The sequence below is a fragment of the Adelges cooleyi genome, unplaced genomic scaffold (genome assembly GCF_023614345.1).
Source record: "Adelges cooleyi isolate 19-005CV unplaced genomic scaffold, UGA_ACOO_1.1 ACOO_flye_CR_arks_rails_tigmint_CR_PRNA_9, whole genome shotgun sequence".
NCBI lineage: Eukaryota > Metazoa > Arthropoda > Insecta > Hemiptera > Adelgidae > Adelges > Adelges cooleyi.
This window is the reverse complement of record NW_026096579.1, coordinates 7,385,367-7,407,794: the sequence shown is the minus strand read 5'-3', so window position 1 is coordinate 7,407,794 and position 22,428 is coordinate 7,385,367. Positions and strand designations below refer to the sequence as shown.

The window sequence follows — 22,428 nt, the reverse complement described above, 5'->3', positions numbered from 1 at the left end:
TCTTGTCCTATATCCGCAATTATAATAAATAGTTCAAATTTGCAGCTTTTTATTTTATTGTTAAATAGGTTCACGGATGAGAGGGAAAATGGGTCGAGATCCGACAGCTTGGTATTACATTTGTTTTTAACAAATTAAAATCTGAAATACAATACTGCAGTGTGCATCTATACTGCAATGGAATTCATTTAGGATTTTTTTTTTTTGGGGGGGGGGGGGTTGTTAAGCTGCTGTTGCCACAACAGTACAACTGTCCAGTGCACAACTGCATATTTTGATGCGTGCGTTTTGGTTTTCAAATGAAGAATTTATTTTTGGGGTGAAAAAATGTCACACTTTCCCATAAACAGGAAATAGCTTCGGTCAATAAAACCGTCGTTTATGACGCATAAATCGTAAACCGAGGAATGGACAATGTAAACACATATTGGAACCATCTTAATATACGTGTTACGCGGCCAGTGCTCACATACCTGAAGGCTGTAAGTATCAACTACATTATATTATATTATATTTAAGAGAGACAAAAAATGTACACCACAACAGCTGTTGTTAGGCATATCGTGTGCGTCACGGAAAACGTCTTCAAGTAAGTACCATAACCTGCGTGTCGGTTGATGATTGGCCGAGAATTAAGTGAGTGTTAATTATTATCATATGAGATTACAGTGCAGAACGGCACTGTAAAAATCAGACTGAAAGCATAATATTATTATACCTAAGACCACCAATCACAGTACACGGTGACCGAGGGATGGATGAAATACACACATTCGACCGGTCTGACAATATAACAACAGTGTAATTATTTCAGCAATTACCCCACTAGATTGTGGCGATAATATATGGCGACTTATACATAATGTATGACTTGGGTGTTATTACTAATTGTAATTCGTTCGACCATAATAATAATATCGTACAAAACCACCGACGGATCCGGCTTTTACAGGGCCTCGGCCTTGACTATAATCATTAAGGAGAGAAGTATAAACAACATAAAACGAAAAACTGAATTTCAGGTTAATTGTTATTGGCTTTAACGTATAATTGTCCAACGTATAATATGCTTTGTTTGAGTTATAGCCATTTCGGTGGTAAACAATTGTGTATATATATATATATATATATATGTACAGAGTAATTCATTAAGGATAAGACACTCAAATCTCTTGAAATAATTGCAAAAGTTCTGTAGTGTTTCTTTTCGAAAAAATTGTTATGTTATTTAATACTATTATACATCTACAAAAAAAAAATGAATTAAATAAAATATATTAGTATATTATACGTTGCCATTTAAATTTTGAAAATTGACAGAGCTCTGGAAGAAAATAAATAAGATAAAAATTTGAATATTGTCTAATATTGAAAAACAATATAAAGTCACACTTTAGTCTCCAAAAAAAAAGGAAAACTACAAAATTTCAATAATTTTAAGAGAAAACGAGTGTAAATTAAGTATATTTAGTAAAAAAAAAGGGTTTGTTTGAATTTTAACATTTCTTTTTTTGCTTTTAATAACTATAATATGGATTTTTCTTTGCTACGCTTGTGTAAAAATCCAATAATCAATGATAAGACTTTACAAAATATGTTTGCTTGGTATCAAGTTCCATTAGAAACTCGCCTATATTTTAGTTCTTATTAAATATAGGGTACCAAGATGTGACGCACTCTTGAGTAGTTTAAAACTATCAAATTTTTGGATTGCATAGTCTATTCAGGTGCACCGGTCGTGTTTAGAGTTAATTCAAGAATTACCTAATAAATATACATGGACCGTACTTACCGTTCTGAGTAAATATTTATCGACAGTGCTGTAGTTTTTTTTTCTTTATTCTAGTGCTAGTGCGGTCAAAGGACACATATAGGTACCACACGTTTACCGGTCTCAAAGGGGATGGAAAAAACATTCAAAGGTTTTCATATATAATATACTAGTCGACCCTAGGGGATTCCGGTCGTTATTTTGTTGACTTAATACATGATTTTTTCGTCTCCGGTAGTCGTAAAATGCCCAACGCCGGGCAAAAAGAAATATGTTTTAAATCAAACTAACAATCTTTGAAAATCATTTACGACCCCGGAGGCAATATTATTACCATTGCCTATACCTATGGGCGGACCATGTTAAAGTAAAACCCTTGTCGGTCAAAATCAAATATTAAACAACGCAAAATACGTGTCCCGGAAAAAGATCCAATAAAACGAGAAGGGAACCACAAAATGATGAAATAGGGGGGAGGGTGAGGGGATGGTTATACTATTTTACAAGAGAGCTAGAGATGACTTATTAGCGTTTCCATTAATTAAAAGCCTTTCCCCGCTCAAACTTATGCTTGCCGCAAGACTCGAAATTCCAACCCGAAAAACGGCTGGAAGTTTTTGATTGTTTAATCTCGCATAGTTTTCTAATAATAATAATAAGGGCAAATACTATTACTTAATTCCAGACATTTTTTTTTTCTTTAAATATCAAATAACAATATTGTACATTTTAACTTCGGCGCGGTGCTGAAAATGACGTATTTATTTAGTGCATCGAGTAGGGTTTTTATTTGATCTTGGGCCTATAAAAAAAAAAATGATTTACGGTTAAAATTTAAAATTGTTTTAAAAATAATATTTTTATTCGTTATTTAATACGTTATTGAATTCGTTCAAAACGAAATAATGTATTTTAATTTTGAAACAATCTTCCTTGAGTACCTACTAAACATGGATTAATAATATAAAGAGATGAACTAACATACTAATACACTATAATAGCTGTTATTATGCAATAGTGAAGTAAACAAAAAGGACTAAAACCAGTATGACCACACAAAAGAAAAATAAGTATTTATCGTTGAGCGGTTGGTACTCTACATGATAAAATACGTTTTTAAAACCCTTATCCTTTTTACTGTTATCATCTGATATCTTATCACCGCGATAATATATTAAACGGGTTTTTTTTCTTCTAAATAAGCATAGGCTGATATTATAGCGATTAATAATTATTGCTTTATTATTCTACCGTGTATCCGAATCGTTTATCATTGTACTACCCACTAGTTAAAAAAAAAAAAAAATAATAATAACTAATCATTTAACAGCGATTTGTTATCGGAAACCACGGCCATGGCACGTAACAACAACCTAACGCGTGCTGGCTTTATTAGTGTTTATTAAATAGCCGGTCACTATACGCAATAACGATAATTAAAAATTACATATTTCATTTGTAACGTGTCGCGAGGGACAGGGGTTGTTGTTTTTTTTTTTTTTTTTGTTATTATTATTTTAACTCCCCGTGCACAAGCTTAACGGCCGGCACACTCACCCCAACCATATACCTACAAAACATTAATAACATACACAACCTTGTTGGGATTATTTTTTTTACATTAAAACAATATTATCAAAACGTATTGTTATGCAGGCCGAGTGACGTTTGCAACGAGAAGCTTCAAATCGGTCGTGTGTTCAATTATGTGTTCGTCTCTGTCCTAGTACAAAATAATGTTATTACGTTTTGGACAGTTTAAATATTTGTATTCAATTCAAACCAATATCGTTTCACAACACTGTCGCGCAGACCACAAATTATAAACCCAATGAAATTGTATACATTGTTACTAAAAGTCAGCACAGTGGTGTCAGGGGCTGAGAATTGCATAATATGTTAAAACTCCACTCTTGATCTAACTCAGTCTAATTTACAGACTTGCAGTGTCAAGTCTACACAAAAAATAAAAGGGGAATTAAAGAAAAATTGCCAACCCCTGTAAAGGTTTTTTATTGGTCTGTTGGTTTGTCAACGTATACCGTTTGCAATGTATTATTATCTAAAAAATATTCCATACAAATTGAAAATTATTTCGACCAATTTCAATATCTGTAAAAATGTTCATTTTTTGGATGGTTTACTAAATATTGGAGGGGAAGAATTACACTGTTTAATTTTTGGCCAGACACAAGATTTAGCATTTTTTGCAATTGACTCGTCTGATTTTCTCTCCTCTTCTTTTTAATCTAATTTTTAAATAGATATTGATTTATGTTTATGGTGTATAACGAGTATAGGTATACTACTAGGTATACCCACCTAACAAAATAACGTCATATGTAAAAAATATTTAAAAAAATCAAAGACACATTAATGATTTACATAATATGTTACATAAAAAACAAATTCGTGTGCTAAGATAATTGATAAATGAAGCATGGACGATAAATGTATGTTTTTTTATTATTATTTTTTTTTTAGAAAATCTCATTAGGCGCCACTGCGCTTAAGCACATTACCCCCTGCGGTGGCACCTGGTAATGTACATTATACAGGGTGATCATTTTATTGCTAACCACTTAATATTTAATAAGGTTTAATAAGAAATTACATGTTTTTTTTTCCATTATGTTTTTATATAGGTAATGTGATCTTAATTTTGCACATTTTTTTCTATTTTTTTTTTATAGAAACTTTTAAAACTTAAATGGTAAAACGCATACGTTTCATTAACTTATTTAATTGAGAATAATGTACTAAAAATGTTGACCGGTCGATAACTAGTTTTGGACAATTATTCTTGAAGTTTTTGAAGTTTCAAGTTTAGGACAGGAGGGGAAAGGTGAAGTGTAGGTAGTATTATTTTTATCTGCACGCGCTTCCCCTCCCGTTCTAACTTTTTATCTCTTATACATTTTGAAAATAGTTGTTTAAAATGTTAAGTACATTTAAAATTAATTACTTTTTAAAATAAATTTGAAAAAAAATGTAATTTTTCTTATTAAACCATATTGTCCATATTAACCATATTATTAAAAAGATCACCCTGTATTGTCTAATTCACGGTAATATTATACTTGAGCGATTAATTATTAACGAGCATGGATCGTCGCTCGCATAACCTTATTATTTGTGTTATTGGTCGAATGATTTATGATCTGAAGTATCTGAAGTTTTACATAATGCATTATTCATGCCTAATCGTCGAATGATTTACCTTATACTTTACACACACACACCGTATTATGCCATTTTATTGTCCACACTAAACGACATACAGGCGTGTAAAATTAAATTAAATTTTAATTTTAATTTTGCGGGCTAAGGCCAAAGGGAAAATAACTACGTTTATTTTTCTGTGTTCTCAATAATTTTTTCTCTCCATAAAACATGCTCAATTAATATTGTTTGCTATAGATTAAAATTCATATTAAAGTTACTCTACCGTGCAATGAAAATAAACTTTAGAAATGCCTGTTAACACCATTTAAAAACGCCAATATTCACTTGTCGTTTACCCTCCCCTCTTTTTAACTGACAAACTCCCCTATTTTGAGTTCCTCTATCTTTATTGCTTACATTTTTTTTTTCTGGGAAATTGGCCGTTCAATTCTACTTGTCAGACAGCGTGCGCTGCGAAGATCATCACAATCACTTTAAACCTACCTTTACTACCTTTAATCTTCTTCTTTTTGAGAGGCTATTAAAGTTTAAGAGTGGATTAAACCTACCCAAGTCTACCCATATTTGTATGTTATATCAACAATACATTCATACCAACTTAATTTTGAAGTTGTATAGAAATGTGATGTTCTCATCAACCAGTTTTTTTTCAATGTGGACTATTTTTTTTTTTTTTTTAAACCTGATAAGACAATATTAAATTAATCCAAGTTGTTATCAATTCTTATTAGTTATATTTATTGTAACAATGATGTCAAAACTACAGATCCTTAAAGTACATGGGTACTTTATACCTTATAATATGTATTTAAGAGTTAAAATCTGTAATCTTTTCGACCTCATCATATTCCATCTTATTGTGTAGGTACCTAAGAATAACACCAAATACCGTAACAAGTCGTTGGAGAGGTTTAAGTTAAGAAATTCGACTTTTAAACGTACTTGATTAAAAAACTCAAAATGACTTTAACGTTTATGCTACAATGATCCTTGTCAATGATCTATTAAACTATTGACAACAAAATATGTCATCGAGTTAAGTATATTTTAGGAAATTATGTAGCCTATTTGGAAGTTTATGCATTTGCATGTTTTTACAGAACGGTTAAAAATAAGAAGCTATACCTACAAATTTTAATTGCATTTTAAAGAATCAAAACTTAATGGTTTGTTTTTGCATATTTTGGTTTTTTTTTTCATACTCACGGAAATGTTTAATATTTTCAGCATATTTTATTCTTTATTTTTTTTATCTTAAGATACTAATGAATTAATGAAAACATAAGATTTTTTTTTTTGAAGAATAGAGAATTATAAATAGTATACAAAATAAATTAATATTACCAGATGAAAATTAAAAATGTTTTATAACTATTTTATTTTAATTGTGTTTTTTTTTTTAAAGAAAATTTTAATTTAATTGTTCATAATTTATTAATAAAAATAAATATTGTATATTACATTTTTTTTTTTACATTGAATTTTTGGTTACAACTAGTCTTTAACGTTACACAAAAACTTAAAACTTCAAAATAATTTTTAAAAAAATAACCAAAAAAATGTTTTAAGTACATTATGTACAGGGTATACACTTCTGAGACTTGGTTTTAGTTTTACAAACAACAATAATAATAATATAATTCAACGATTTCAATAAAATTAATAATATTATAAAATTTGTTTCCAGTCAGGTCAATATAACTTATAAACTTTCAAATTAATAATACAGGTAACAAAAAAAAAACGCAGAGTTTACAAAACCATTAAAAATGATTATATTACACAAAAATGATATAATTTAATATAATAAATTTATCCCTAATTAATTTATCAGATAATGTTTTATATTGTAAGTTCTTTTGTAATTTAAATTTAGTTTAATATTTGTGTGTGACACATACATTTCATATTACTTAACTCAATTAATTTGGTCTTTGTTGAATTGGGCCCACGCTTTTCTTTTTAGTCAAAAATTAAAGATGTTCAACATTATTTAAAATTGTAGTTAATTTTCAAAGTAATTGCCATTTTAAATAAAATATGCTACAATCGATTGGTAAATTGTTCTCGTAATAAAATTATTTTTTACTTTTTAGTTCCCTTTTTACTATTTTTTTTTTTTTTTTAGAAAAGCATGTTTTTAAAAAAAGTTTTTTTTTTATTTTTATTCTTTTACTTTTTAGTCCTGTTAAAGGTATTTAATAATCGCCGAATAGATTATTAAATTAATTTTGGAATCTTTGGAAAAACATGAAATTTTAAGTGAAACGACCCCCACAGTTGACCCTGTGTAGGGCGACCTGGATGCCCGAGTCCCAATACGATTACAGGATATTGTATTGTCGTCCAAGACGAGTGTCCGTGCCGAGGTTTCAGCCCTCTGCGACATCGGGAAGTGGGGTTATATTGATATTGCAAGATTTGAAAAATACCCGCACAAACGTGTACCACCGTGTTAGCGAGCTAAAGAAAAGCATGTAAAAAAAAAAAAAAACGATATCAATTTCACGCTTGTCGATAATCGAACGGGTAACGTACGGAATAGCTCACAGTCACCTCTAACACTATACAATCATATCCGGACAAAGTTCAGATTTTGACGGATTTTTTTCCTCGTTTAACGCTAAATTAAAGATTTTTAAAATTCTTGTTTCGCGTGGGGGGGGGGCGAGTCCGGCCTTAATTCGGAAAAACCCACTTTGGGCGGCGGTAGGCGAGGGGGTGCCGGTTGTATAATTAATTTTGTTCGCGCCAGAAACGGCGGGAGCGCATCCCCCGGCGAAACGCGGCGCGCAAAAACTGGCCCCCGGAGACCGTTAAAAAACACCCCCGTCACTCTGGGGGGGTGAGGGGGTGACTTCGAGACTTGTGTGTGTGTGTGTTGTAAGCGAGCCGGCTAAAAAATTAAGACGAGGTATTCTTGTATGCTAGTGCACAAGGCCGGGTTTTATGATTAAGCAAAGACGGCGGATATTATATACATACATATTATATTATAACAACCGTCGCCGCCGCCGCCGCCAACGAGGGAAATCGCGCATATCATAATGAAAACTCCGCTCGCCTTTTTTAACCCCTTGCGAGCAATTTTGAATTTTTACGCGCCTTTTTCTTGTACTTAAGCTACCTCCCCCCCCCCCCCCTCCGTCGTCGTTTCTTTACGGTGCCGTTACACAGAGGCGCCTCTACCACCTACCTTGTACGATATTATGTACAGACCGGCGAAAGCCGACTAATATAACGCGTGTGTCTCATTCGCGAGAGTGTTAAAATCCAAATGGGTTTCGTTATTTTTTTTTTTTTAATTTGATTTTGTTTTCTATTGTAACAAACGGCGACGTCGGTGAGAAACGGCATCGCGAATCCCCGTAAAGTCGGTGGTTTTTTCTGGAGACAAAACGATATATATATTTTTTTTTTTTATGAGGACTTTACACATAGACAGTGTACCTACTATCTGCTGTTAACGAGCTGTACCTACCTGCGGATTATCAATATTGTATACATTTAGTAACAAAATTACAACTCTCCCAAAGTTACACCTTCGTACGGTTTTTAAGCTAATTGTTTAATTAGCTTAAAAATTAAATTACCCCCCAAACTTTTTGAGGCCTTTCGCACAAATCGAGTTATGCCATTTCGGTCGAAATAGTAAAAATTATCGACCAAACGGCAACTCGTGAGAATATTTATTATTTATACATAAAATATATTTTGTTATTCAAATAATTGTATTTTCGCAATACTACACACCTAGGTATCTGCAGACTTTTGAATAGGTGGTAGGTGTTAATTTATGTCGTAAGGTCAAACTAGATTTTATTTTCAGTCTAATGATGTTCAAATATTTGCCCTATAAAAAATCTACATCGTTTTACCGAATAAGGATATGTGTCTACCCATTTTAATGGCAATCCGAAAAGGTCAATAATATTTCACTGGGTTTTTCCTGCACAGGGTGATTATTTTTAAGTGATCCCCCAGTAGATCAGTAGTGCCTACTAGAAAACTATAATTATATTTACTGTTTGATTTTTTGTATAAATACATTTTTATTTTTTAATAACTATTTAAACACTAGTATTTTTTTTTTTAAAAACAAAAACCGCTTTTAAGTTTTTAGAAAAAAGTTCAACTAGAATGGATTGAAAACAAACCATGTTTTCGCCAACCCTTTAAATTTATAGATCTTAAATTTTTAACATAAAAATCATAAAGAAGAAATTTTTGACAAAAAATCGTGTTATATTTTGTAAACTATTTAAAGATTTGTAAATAATAACAATTAAAGTCAGTTTATGTGTTTATTATTATAACATTTTTATGAACTCACAATCTTGTTTTTTTTACTACTGTTTACACGGTACACATAATATTACATGTTAGTGTTAATATAAGGCACTACGTTAAAGCTGTGTAAATTGTAACGATCGTCCCTTAAGTTTTTTATAATATATTAACAATACTAGCTAACAAAAATCAAGCGTTCATAAAACTGCTTGCATTCAGAATGTTAAACGTGTAAAAAAAAAAATAAACAGAAAAAAATAAATAAAAAACTATACATTTAAGTATTTGGGCGTGAGAAAGATCATTAAAATTATTAATTATTGATAAATAGTAAATAAAATGTATATGTATATTTATATATATATATATTATATTATAAGTCTTTATTTAATTAGCGTACAACATGTTCATAAAAAATATTACAGGAGATCTGTCTACCGTTATTTACAAGCGTTCAAAACAATCGTACAAATTAAAAATCATAACAATTTTGTTTAATTTTTAGTTCACTCCAATCTAAGTAATAACAAAATATAAATGAAAAAAACAACTACTCAAATTAGTTAAACAAATAATTGTAACCAACATTTATCGGTCCTTATGAGAAAATTCATCAAAAAAAAAAAAAAAATGTTCCGACATAAACATTTCATTTGTTGTTGTATTTTAACGCAGCTTTATCAATTACTTTTATTGTAAGTTATTTATAGTGTTATGGAAAATAGTAAAAAATAGTATACAAAGTATATAAACTTTAATAAATAATTAAGATAATTAATTTCCGTAAAATACTCTAATAAATATCGTGTTGAAATGTTTAATCTCATATATTAACAATAATTGTTGTACGTATTATATACCGTTTTATACTTACTAAAAGCTATGAAGCTCAAATATATTTCTAGTTATTGTTATTGTTGAAATTACAACTTAATTTATATATAATTAATTATATTATAATCATACATATACTAGTCATAGTTATTATTGTATACAAACATTATTAGTCATGATAACCTTTTCTTTTTTTTTTTTTGTTCGTTAAATTTATCATCGAATACAATACGATTCATTAAATGCCAAAGGAATGGGGATTTGGTTCCGAATCTCTTCGGCTCACTATCATGCGTAACTGATCGTTTGTCTTGTTGGTGGCCACTTCTTTAATGGACGTCAACGTTTTTTGCAGCCACGGCGCTAGCGTATTTTTGGACGCTTGAAGTTCGGAAAACGTCACACCTAGTTTATGACCTAAATCCTGTTAAATGGCACCCTTAATAATAAATGTATGTTTTTCTTTATGAACATTTTGCCGCCACCACCCGAATAAAATCACACGTCTGTCACATACCTGATTTCGACATTCCGACTCTACCAACGCCAGTTTGGTTTGAGCTAGTTCGTTTTCAAGCTCGGCAACGCGTTTGGTAAGTATACTTTCTTCGGCTACCGCGTTACTGGTGGCGACTTCACTCTGGGAGCACGCGTCGTTGCCGATTAAAGGCGTGTCGAGGAACGACCGGCATCTACTGCATTCGCCCAACGTATTCTGCACAACAAATAAACACGAAATTATATTATACTAGCCAAATAAACCCACAACCTCAACATATAAATATATATTTATATGTCAAAGGTGGTCGGTCTCATAAGACAAAAATTTGGCTAATTACAGCAGTTGATGTCCAAGTGAGAAAAGGTATTGGTTTTAATTATAGTCCTCAGATCTCAATCAATGCCTTCTCTCATCAGATTGTGCTAACGCTAATAAGTTATCTATAATATATATTTTTAAGTACATACTTTTAGTAATTTTATCACAGCCTTCATAGAGGCCTGTTCTGCATCTAGTCTTTGACAAATCTAACAAAAAAAAATTGTTTTAATAAGAACAAATATAAAGAATTTTTTTTTGCAGATAACATTACTTGTTTATATTCTTTGATAATAGTCTGGTCTCGGGTAATTTCTGTGTCAGCTTTTTTAATTTCTTTCTTTAATATATTTTTTACCTAAACGTAAAAAAAAATATTAATCAAGTACATAATTTAAGCAATATAAAATGTTTAAAATTTCATTTAAGCATAATTATAATAATGCGTGGACATTTTTTATTTAAATAATTAATAACAAAAGATAATATAAAAATAATGAGTTATTTTAAATACAATTGTATTTTGACAGTCCCAAAAACCTATTGTAAAATATTAAACAAACTTTTTATTTTTGTAATTGAATTTCTTATTATTTTTTTTTTAGGTTTTAGTGCTCTGCGCCATATCTTACCCGTACAAGCTCTTCTTCCAGACGGTTTTTTTCTTCCTCGGTTTGCTTCAATGTCATTTTCACTTGGTCCAACTCACTAGTAAAACTTTCAGCACTTTCTTGGGCCTCTGTAAACGTAAAAATATATTTGTAACTTATCACAAACAACTGTGGCAAAACACCGTTCACCTTTCAGGGCCAAAAACTGCTGTTCATATTTTTTCAGTTTTTTTAGTTTTATAGCGCAAGCGTTTTTTATTAACCGTTTGGCTACTTCTTCGTTTCGAACTTTTTTCGGCATCGTCACCCGAAAGTATTTCAGGATGTTTTCAAAATCCAGCTGCAGTAAATCTTTTTTACAAAACTAAAAACAATATATTTTCAAAATAATTTTTTTTTTTTGAAATGAGTAAGTAGTCATATTTTTCGGAAAATACACACCTGTAACAAGGCAATCGCCACTTGGAACAAGGTATCCAACCCTTGAAGGAGTACGACGTCCATGATGCGGAACACGAAGAAAAGCGGAAACCTGGCTGTGAACAGCGTAAGAAACCATTGAGACGCATACATGTGTGCTTCAATTCCGTTGGCGTTGAAATGGTTGTACAATTGCGGTATTTGTTCCTATAAGACAATTTGATGATCGGTTTTGAAACTGATTTATCCGATGATTAACAAATACTAATATTTTAAACAATCCTTTTTTTTTCAAAATAACATACTTCCATGATTTTATTCAACTGGTACAATTTCAAGTAGACCGTTTCGAATCCGTCTTTGTAGAACTCACGAAGACCATAGTCGTACATCAGTTTTAACAAGACACAAAACGCTTGTTCTTCGGGCATCTGGAACAAAAAAAAAAACAGTTAAGATAATAACACGTTATTTAAACATCTGTTCATAAATATTACAACGTGAAATAATAGCAAACCGTTACATATTTCAGTCGACGCTCTGTTAAAATCTTAGAAACAACATACGTACGTGTAATAACAACGTCGCCACGAGAAACGTCAGACCTTGACAGTATCCGACTTCAGTGTCGTACACAGCGTAGGCTTTGGTCAAATGAAACAAATTGTCTTGGCCAATGCCGCCGGTTTCTTTGAAAAAGTCGTGAGCCGGAAACGTCCTGTGAATGTCTCGTTGAATTGTTCCGCCACAATCACATTCCTATGAAATCAAATTGGGAAAAATTACAATTTATTGAACAAACATACAAAAAACAACAGTGTTATGCAAATTTGTTAACAAACAAAAATGTTCATCAGAGCAAAGCAAGTTTTAGTAAACAAGTATAGGCTATTTTTTTAACAGTCCAAGTTCTTTTGTCAAAAATAAACAGATTAAGTTTATGAACATTAAAATAATAATACAAAAAACAGTTTATAAATACATTTTCAATCTTTATCGACATTTTATATCATAATAATAATTTATAAGTTAAACAAGTAGAATATTTGTTGTTAAAGTATGTATTCTGTTCCTAATCCTTGCTTACGACTACACTACCGAATATATGTCAATGTTCTACACAAAAAACTCGGAAAGGGTAAATAATTACTTTGGTGAGTAGTATTCTGTAAGTGTCCATGAGCTTAGGATCCAAATCGCCTTTGGCTAAACGCAACCATACTTCGCCGCGTAGAGCTTCGGGTATACCTTCTTTGACTAGTTCGGCTAGTTGGCGAGCAGGAGGAGATTTACACGTAACCCATTTCAACAAGACGTCTTTCCACGATTCCAATTCTACCTCGTTGCACTCTTTCGAAACGTCTCCGGTACCGCTAACCAGCGGCTCATCGTTATCTATTTTCGTTCAAATCGATTACACACAGTTGGCATAGTAAAAAAGTATTTAAGTTTTATACTCAAAATACCCGATAAATCTTCGTCTTTGGGGGGCGAAAGCTCCAAGGTATTTATACTTTGAGATCGCATGAAGTTGGCCAAATTGTTTAATGTTAGATTTAGACGACTTTTCTCCATTTCGCCGGAAGTATCGATGTTTAAGAGTTTGTATTCAATATCGGAACTGCCTACGTTGATCTTGGAAATGAAAAAAAATCAAGTTAAAACGTTCATAACATAATATTAACACTCGATTTGCGGCGATATTAACGACATAAGTACTCACTTGCTGTAAATTTAAGTAAAACTGATGGGTAACTTGTTTACGGCCAAAAACCCAAAACCTTTCATTGGATGCGTACACTTTGATAGGAGTTTCGATGGCCAGGCGAACGGGTTCTTTTATTTTACGCATGACCAAATCTACAGCCACCGTAATATAAGAACATTGAGTTTCGCTATTGAGAGGTTCAAAAACTTTGTCCGAAGGATCCCAGTGTCCGGTGATCAAATAAATAGTGTTGTTTCCGTCAGTGTCCGATAAATCAGTTCCCATGGACACCTAAGTGGTAAAAACAATGTGTTCATTGCGATTACGGTATAACATCACAATATACATACCATGTCCAAAAGTTGCATGTCGCTTTGTTTGACGTTACGGCCCGGACAAACGAGAACGCCAAAACATCGTTCTAGTTGCAGTATTCGCTGCTGTGTTCCAGACACCACTTGATTGATGGTTAAACAGACTTGTTTTTCTACGTTTGCTCGTAGTTTGAGAAAATTCCGATCCCTCGGCACTGATATGAATCCTCCCTAATCAGTTTATACATAATTAAAATAAGCTTGAGAAAGCCTCGATTACGCTATAGGCCAATTTGCTAACAACTCAACGGCAAGTAAAAACTTGTAAAACTCACTCAAGTAAATTTGCCCAGCGTAATCAAGACTTTAAACCAATTATTTTTGCTATAGAATTATAAAAACTATACCTTTCCATCGTCTTCTTTGATTTCCAAACTCACTTCAAAGATATATATTTCATTTGAACCATTTTTGTTTTGCATGTCTAAAGTTATATTCGAACCCAACTCTGGCGACGTAGAACTCGTTACGGACTTGGAGTCTTTTTGAAAGGCTTTTACAAAACAATTTGAAACGCGATTCACCTGTCAAAACAGAATATATCATGGTTAGTCTGTTTGAACAACTGTTACGACAGAAAAATATTATTTTTGAACACGACCTAGTGGCTCAATAACAAGTGAAAAAAAATAGTATAATAAAATCTTTATACCTGTATTGTGCGTGTGTATTAACGTATTTAATGTAGTAGCATTAATACATAATTAATAATTGTAATTAGTAAAGAGAGAAAAAAAAAAGATTTAATTTTACTATAATTATAAGTTATCTACATTATAATATGGCTTTTATACAATACGAAATGGTAAGATTATAACTACACATTATTAATATTTTATCTAACTAATTGTTAATTAAGTATTTAAATAGAAAAAAATAATACATACTGCTTCCGGAATAGAGCAACGAAAAACGTGGCATTGGTATAGAGCATTTTCTTTGTTTTCTCCATGCGCCCAGCTAAACGCAAAACACGATGCTTCTTTTGTACCGTTTACGCCATTGGCATAGAACATTATGCTTTCGATCTCATAACGGGCTATTATAGTGTTGGTCGTTGCGTCAAACAAGCTAATAAAATATTTAATCATTTATTAAAATTGAAACTTAAATTAACTATTCAATTATTTTACTACACATTAACCACTGAACACTTACATTACAGCTCCTTCGGACGACACTGGTATTGATACGGAAATTTTCATATCTTGTCCGGAAACACGTTCCCTGTTTAATATGGCCATAATTCTCAATATTTCTGTTTTTTCTTTGGGTTGTGTTATACTAGCCGATCCCAGATAGCAAATCCCATCAAACATTGTGCCTTTTTGTATAATGTCTAAGAACAATTTAATGATAACAATAATGAAGTATTTAATGTTATAACTTAAGTTATTATTTTTATAATACAAGTCTACTAATTTCCTGCTAAAAGGTATTAATGACAATTAAAGGGCACAGGGGAAAAACGGTAGTTGTCACATTATGAACATTTTTTTTTTCAAATAGTTTTTTTTATTTATGCCATTATTTTTTTTATTTTTGTCAATAGATTGTTTAAATAAATACATTTTTTATTAGTATAGCATTTAATACGATTTTTTTTGTTCTTATGTAAGAGGAAGAGGAATTCACGAATTTTGTTTTTGCTATACTCTAATATTTTCATAGTGTGCCTACTACCGTTTTTCCCCTGTGTCCTTCAATTACATAAGATAATTTCAGTACATACGATAAAAAAAACCATTATAAACTAACGAGTCTAATCACAGATAATTATTAATTAATTACTTTGGTCGTCATTACATTTAATAATTATTGGTTTAGTAATTTACCGAGATTATCGGAAACAAAATCTGTATTCTTCGGCAACTGTTGTGTATTGCAACAGCTCGTGTCTTTATCGTCCATGATGTTATTTGTGAAGTTATTGTAGTTGGCCTCTTCGTCTAATATCTCGTTGAGACACTTTTTCAAATGTTCCAAATCCCCATTGCCGCCTATATTTAACTCGGGTCGGCTATTAGATATCTAAAAATTATAACAAAATAGGTAGTAGAAATTTTCATATAATTATTCAAAATGTACATCCATTAGGAAAAAATAGCAAATTTACATTTAATGCGTTCTCGGGAATAATTTCATATTCGTCGCTGGTACTGACGGACTCGTTGGAATTTACACTTGTTCGATCTTCCATCAGTTAATATCAATCGTCATTATTATTGGCTAAGCAAAATTACCAATCAATTACAAATCTAGGAAAGTCTAAATTATAGAAAACGATTGACTTACTGTCAAATAAACCCCATACATCAGTCAACGCCGGCAGAAATGTAGATCAAAATAAAATTATTATTATTAAGACCAAAAATAAATAACATGAATTAAACGAAAGTTCCTTTTCATGAGCAATTAAAACAAAAATGTTTTTACGGTATACTTTTTTTTACGATTGGAAATGTTTGTTTTTAATGATTTTTTTTTAATAATTTGTCGTTTAGTGTAATTATTAAAATTAAAAAAAACTATTTTACGATTTGATTTCAATAGTCCTGATCTGCGATCGCTTTTATTGTTCGGAGAAATTTACCATGATCGAATGAAAATTTAACGGGGCAAACAATTTTATTGTAATAATATAGTTTATATAGGTGGTAGGAAAAAAGGCAAAGACGACATATTATTATTGTTATCAACAATGACAATAATTGATAACAGTATTTTCCATCCCCTCCGCCAGGTAAACATTCCAGGTTATTGCCTTGTTTTCGAACCCTAGTCCGGACGCCGCGTCGCGGCCACAGACATAGATAAGAAGGTTCTTATCAATATCGGGGGCCGCCGCGACCCAAGGTGTGATAACGATAACTCTTGATTAAATCGTCATCTAACGGATATAAATCCCAAATCCTACTTGTATCGTTTATCCTCTTTTAGCTGTTGTTGTTTTTGTTGCGCGTTCAATCGATTCGAACATAATATTACTAATTGTAATAATTCATAAAGTTATTATTTACAATTGAAAATTATATCCGGCCAAAAGTATTACGGTACAATTATGAACCGATTTCAGGCCGATTGTGAATTATGTTTTTTCTAACCAAATTTTGAATCCGAAAATAACAACAAGACTACACCGTTTTGGCGAACTACAATATTATTATACTTTGTAAGCATGACGTTTTTAAAATTGTACCAACTACCAAACACATTTTTTTGAGCTGGTTCGACGTCTTGGAACAAATGTGGATTAGCTCTCGAGCGATTTTTTTCTATTGTGAAACTTTTGTTGCTGAAAACGACAATGAAGTCTGAATTTGTCGTCAGACTTGCTAATGAGGTTTTTTTTTTTATATCGCTTGTTTTTTTAACTGAGAAGTTCTCGGAGAAGTCGGAAATTGTTTATCTCTGTTACTTTTTAGTCATTAAGCATGGAGGGAGGGGGTGGGTGAAATATAGTTAAAATAGATGAACAAAAACTTAGAAGTGATTTAGCTAGTCCAGCTCTTTAAAGTTCAATTAATAAATAAAAACAAAATTTACTGAAAAATAATTATTTATTACAATAAGCGTAAGTGATATGTTTAAGTGAACATAAATGAGGGGTCTCATAGAAGAAACCAGCCATTGATAATACTTCATATAATGAGACAATTCTCAAAAACTATACTTTATAATTTAATAAATAAAATAATACAAAAATTTCAAAAAAAATTTCATGTGCGACTAGTTTAAGTACCAATATCTTTAATTAACGATACCTAATTATTATGTTAAAAAAAAACGGGTAGGTATTCAAATCATTTAATTTAAATTAATTAGACTCATACAATTATTCCCACTCGTAATGTTTTTAATTAGGATTTTCAAACCAACAACCTAAACATAGACCACAATTAAATGTAATCATTTGTAATTAAAATATTTTAGTACATATTAATTATAGATTTATATATAGATTTAATTTATCCACAAACGAAGTTGTTATCAATTCTAATTTTTATACGTCATACAGTACATCCCATATGATCCGTGACATTAAAAATATTAAAAACTTTATTTAACACTTTATTTTGTCTTTGGTTCAGACATGCCTAGACAACATTTATCTATCAACAAAATAACTTTCTTTTATCTAAAATGATTTCTGTACTAAGTACAAAAGTGCAAGTCTTAACTGTTTATTTTAGTTATTTTACACTACCTTGAATTCGTCATAAAGTCTCTCAAGATGAACTTTCCTATATTTTTCAAATCACTAGATTTATACCTAGATAGAATCGTGTTATTTAAATATTTATTTGTACTTATAGGAAATTTCCTCATCATCACAAACCAGTAAAAATGAGTGGCAAACAAAAGAAAATGGGAGATTATGTGTCCTCGACAAAAGACAATTCGAAAAAACGTAATCGTGATAACGAAGGCGATGACTCTGCGGCCAAAAAATTGAAATCGAGTCAAGTCGATTTGGATAGTTTAAATTTCAAATGTGACAAGAAATCTTTGAGCAACAAAGTTTGGAATACAAAAATCGTATCATGGAATGTTGCCGGATTGAGAGCGTGGCTTAAGGTATAAAAATTTTATATTATATATCTAGAAAAAAAATGCATCCTCTAAATGCTTAGCTTAATTTTTTTAACCTTAAAATTCAAACTCGAGTTACTTCATTCAAAATGTGCCAACTGTTGCCTTTTTATTTAGAAAACATTACTACCTGCCTATTGTTTATTTTTATTTTTAGAAAGATGTATTGGGTTATCTAAATAAAGAAAACCCAGACATTTTGTGCTTACAAGAAACGAAATGTACGGAAAAACAAATGCCCGAAGATGCAAAACTACCGGGATACAAATTTTATCTCAACACTGGTAAATAATGTTTAGTATTTTTATATTGTGCAGAATACTTTGTTTTATTTTAAACCTTTAAAAAAATAAACTTTTCAGTCACGTAAATTATGTTTACAATTTTCTTCAATCTCGTATCAACATTATTTTTCCTAATATACCGTTTAGTAGTTTTAGGTAAGTTGTTTGCGTTTGTTTTTTTAAGTTGTTGACAAAATTGACCAATAACGAGTATAATTTTCCATACTACGATTCTTTATAGATTCAGTAATCTTTTTTTACATTTAAGTGTAAATATAATTGCTAGCTTCAATTATCTAAATAATACAAGGTACAGTAAATCAGTCTATATTTCAATGTCCATAATATATGTTTCTTTTGCCATTACGAAAAACAGTATGTTTCATTTGAATTTTTCACAAAAAGTAATACGTTTGACTTTGTACGGGTTATGTTTAGGTGAAATAGTAATAGTTGTCGCAAGAAAAAATAAAATTTCTGTTGGAAAAAAACCAAAACATATTCCTTTACAAAACAGTCAGCTTAATTGTCTTTCATTAATTATGTGTTTATTTGTTTACAGCCAGTAAAGCTGGATACTCTGGAGTGGCTTTGTACTCAAAAAAGAAACCCCTAAATGTACGCATGGGCAAGGAAATCAAAGAACTGAATGACGACGAAGGCCGTGTTATAGAAGCCGAATACGATGACTTTATTCTAGTGGCCACTTGTAATTTAAATAAAACATTTTGTGTAATGGAATAATTTTTTACTAAAATTAAAACACCTCATACGGCGTATAGATATTCCAAACTCCGGACAAGGGTTGAAAACATTGCCGAAACGAATGAAATGGGACGAAGAATTTAGAAACTATTTGAAAGGATTGGACGCAAAAAAACCAGTCATACTGACAGGAGATTTAAATGTCGCGCACAAAGAAATAGGTAAATTATTATTCAATTTTGTGTGTTATTAAATTGTGCTTGATATTATTTTTAATTATTGTGTAGATCTTAAAAATCCTTCCACAAACACTAAGACTGCCGGATTCACCCAAGAAGAAAGAGATAACATGTCGTTATTGCTCAAGCAAGGATTTGTGGACACGTTTAGACAGTTATATCCCGATCTGGAAGGGGCGTACACATTTTGGACCTACTTTAGTAACGCCCGAGCTAGAAATTGTGGATGGTGCGTTACATTAACTTGCATATTCTATTTAATGAGATAATGATTTAAAAAAAAAAGTTAGCACAGTGAGGCAGAACATACTTTGTAGTTGACCAACTTTAAAGTCTTTGTGAATAATTATAACGGAAAGTGTTAAAACTCCCAATTTAATGTCAAACTATTGAAAAACTTTTCAAAATATGATAGAAAATAAAATGTTATTTAAAATTATTAATCTACAAATTTGTTAAATAATTTTAATATTTTTTTAAATATATAAATATATATAATTTTTATATTTTAATAATTTGTTTAGCTTGAACACGTATTTATATCAGTTTTTTTTTTCAGGAGAATTGATTACTTTATTGTGTCCGATAGGCTTAAGGAAAGCATTTGCGATAACGTCATAAGACATGAAGTTTTGGGCAGTGATCATTGTCCTATTGTGCTGTATGTTAGCGTATAATAAATAAAACGTAGCTAAGTCGAGCTGTATTATTTCCGTAGAATGAATTTTTAATTATTCTCTATCATTTTTTTAAATTTTTTTCTTAATTATATATTATTTTTACATAACCGAATCTGGAGTACAAATAATAAAACGTTGGACGTATAATAGACATGAAAATGTTTTCTGAATTGTTTATTTTGTACCCAATGTTTTTGTTACTAAAATAGTATTTACGTTTTGTATTGTAAGTTACTATTAACGACTTTTTGATTTTTCAATATAAAACCGGTATATTTATTTCACTTATATTTAGATTGTTAAAATTAAGAATTACATTTATGTACACTAACAGAGTTCCTTAGAAATCATATTAATAATTACTGTATTTTTTTATTGTAATATTACAAAAATATTTTCTCAAGAAAACGGATAAACCTGTTATTTGCAACAAAGCTTAAAAAAAACTAAACAATGCAGTTTCTTTTTTTTTAACATCAAATCTCTATAAAAAGTTTTAATTTCTTGTAACCCACATTTCAATAATAATGAACTATTTATCAGTGATTGTCGGCTACCAGCCTAAAGACTATCAATCGGGTAAGGTAATATATTTTTTAAAATTTGTTATTTACACTTTGTAAGTACAACTATTAATCGTAAGTTTGACCGTGTTAAAAATTGTATTTATTATTATTCAGACAAAAAAACTGTTTAAATAATCCCCAACTCTGCTGCAAATAGAAATAACTTAATTTTACTCTCTAATATTTTCAACTATCTTAATAGTAGCCCTAGAATTTACTGTACTGTAAAGTTTCTTAAAACAAACTCTTTGACTAAGTTAATCACGTGTTGCTTTTTTAGAAGTTGAGTTTTGATGAAATTCATGGTGTATACTTAAAAAATGTATAGAATCATAATTTTATATTGTTGTTATAACGCTTTGATTAAACAGAATAAAATTGGTAAACAGCTTAACTCACACACATTACCTAGTATAGCCTCGTCTAAACCTATGAACTGCAATAACGTTGGCTAATGTTAGCTGTGTGTCGGTTAAAACACCTGTTTAAATAATTTGTTTTTGTACATTTAGTGAAAAATTATTAACTTTAGAATCATACTAAAATTTAATACATCAAATAATCGATAATATACCTACTAAAATGGTGTGTGCAGTGTAATAACAAATTCTATATATATACTTTATTTACTTTATGATGTGAAGTGTATGATGTACGGTAAGTGGTGTTATAACTTCAATGATAATTTATAAAAATGAAATTTAATATAATGCGAAATCGGACAAATTAATTTTCACTCATATTTGGAATAATACAAAAACTGGCTTTTTCAGAATATAAAACAAATTATATTTTCTTAATTTTCCTAACTAGGAAAGTGCATTTTTTACGTACTACACACAATTTACTACTTAACATAATATTGATAAATTACAGCAAAACTTGTTAGTAAAGTTATCAAATGGTTAATTAATTTTAATAAATAATCGCTTTTCCACCTAAAATATCACCAAAAAAAAAATATACAAATTATTATTAATAAATTAGTTTAACTGATGACACTTATAACGAGAACAATTTGGAAATAAAATTTAAAACTACTTAACTCGAAAAACTATGAAAACTGACTCCTGTTAAAAAAAAAAAACTTATTTTATTATTATGTAGACTTGTTACATGAAAGATTCAGTTCAACGGTTAAACAAAATTAATAAATTGATCACTACAACTGGCAAATGGTTATAATATTATTATATTTGTATAAAAAAAAAACCTAATAGTCTGTCGATTTACGAGACGACTTCCTTCAAAAACACAGTGTAAATTATTTACAATGTACAAAGATATTTCAAAGTTTGAATATTTTAAAGTGTATTTCATTATTCATAAATACTATTAAAAAAAATG

General features: G+C 30.5%; 2 protein-coding genes across 4 annotated transcripts; one reads left to right on the top strand and one right to left on the bottom strand.

The window, feature by feature from the left end:
* Nucleotides 1–10,265: 10,265 nt before the first annotated feature.
* Nucleotides 10,266–16,677, bottom strand: LOC126846857 (rab GTPase-activating protein 1-like). 3 transcript variants are annotated; one of them, XM_050586677.1, is made up of 19 exons: nt 16,310–16,677; nt 16,131–16,243; nt 15,850–16,045; nt 15,173–15,353; nt 14,902–15,085; nt 14,362–14,538; nt 13,991–14,185; nt 13,656–13,931; nt 13,399–13,567; nt 13,083–13,327; nt 12,503–12,691; nt 12,238–12,363; nt 11,954–12,139; nt 11,702–11,876; nt 11,534–11,640; nt 11,176–11,259; nt 11,051–11,110; nt 10,599–10,796; nt 10,266–10,505 (listed from the first exon to the last, which is right to left on the bottom strand). In XM_050586677.1, exons 2-19 carry the CDS (start codon nt 16,212–16,214, stop codon nt 10,320–10,322), a joined length of 3,018 nt encoding a protein of 1,005 aa, XP_050442634.1. In that variant the 5' UTR covers nt 16,215–16,243; nt 16,310–16,677; the 3' UTR covers nt 10,266–10,319. The 3 variants fall into 3 exon arrangements, with proteins under 3 accessions (XP_050442634.1, XP_050442636.1, XP_050442635.1); XM_050586679.1 differs by having other exon boundaries at nt 10,363–10,486; XM_050586678.1 differs by having other exon boundaries at nt 10,402–10,520.
* A 213-nt stretch (nt 16,678–16,890) lies between these two features.
* On the top strand, nt 16,891–20,848 carry LOC126846432 (exodeoxyribonuclease). Its single transcript, XM_050585817.1, has 7 exons — nt 16,891–17,186; nt 18,331–18,592; nt 18,765–18,891; nt 19,454–19,600; nt 19,674–19,817; nt 19,884–20,064; nt 20,395–20,848. Exons 2-7 carry the CDS (start codon nt 18,362–18,364, stop codon nt 20,510–20,512), a joined length of 948 nt encoding a protein of 315 aa, XP_050441774.1. The 5' UTR covers nt 16,891–17,186; nt 18,331–18,361; the 3' UTR covers nt 20,513–20,848.
* The last annotated feature ends 1,580 nt before the right edge of the window (nt 20,849–22,428 follow it).

Bases quoted from the DNA above. Each gene is read 5' to 3' on its own strand.
- LOC126846857 (XM_050586677.1), bottom strand. From the start codon at position 16,214: ATGGAAGATCGAACAAGTGTAAATTCCAACGAGTCCGTCAGTACCAGC. The intron at 14,186-14,361 runs GTATAGTTTTTA...TAAACTGATTAG, and splicing joins TCAAAGAAGACGATGGAAAG to GGAGGATTCATATCAGTGCC. The intron at 13,328-13,398 runs GTATTTTGAGTA...GAACGAAAATAG, and splicing joins CAAAGACGAAGATTTATCGG to ATAACGATGAGCCGCTGGTT.
- LOC126846432 (XM_050585817.1), top strand. From the start codon at position 18,362: ATGAGTGGCAAACAAAAGAAAATGGGAGATTATGTGTCCTCGACAAAA. The intron at 18,593-18,764 runs GTATAAAAATTT...TTTTATTTTTAG, and splicing joins GATTGAGAGCGTGGCTTAAG to AAAGATGTATTGGGTTATCT. The intron at 18,892-19,453 runs GTAAATAATGTT...ATTTGTTTACAG, and splicing joins CAAATTTTATCTCAACACTG to CCAGTAAAGCTGGATACTCT.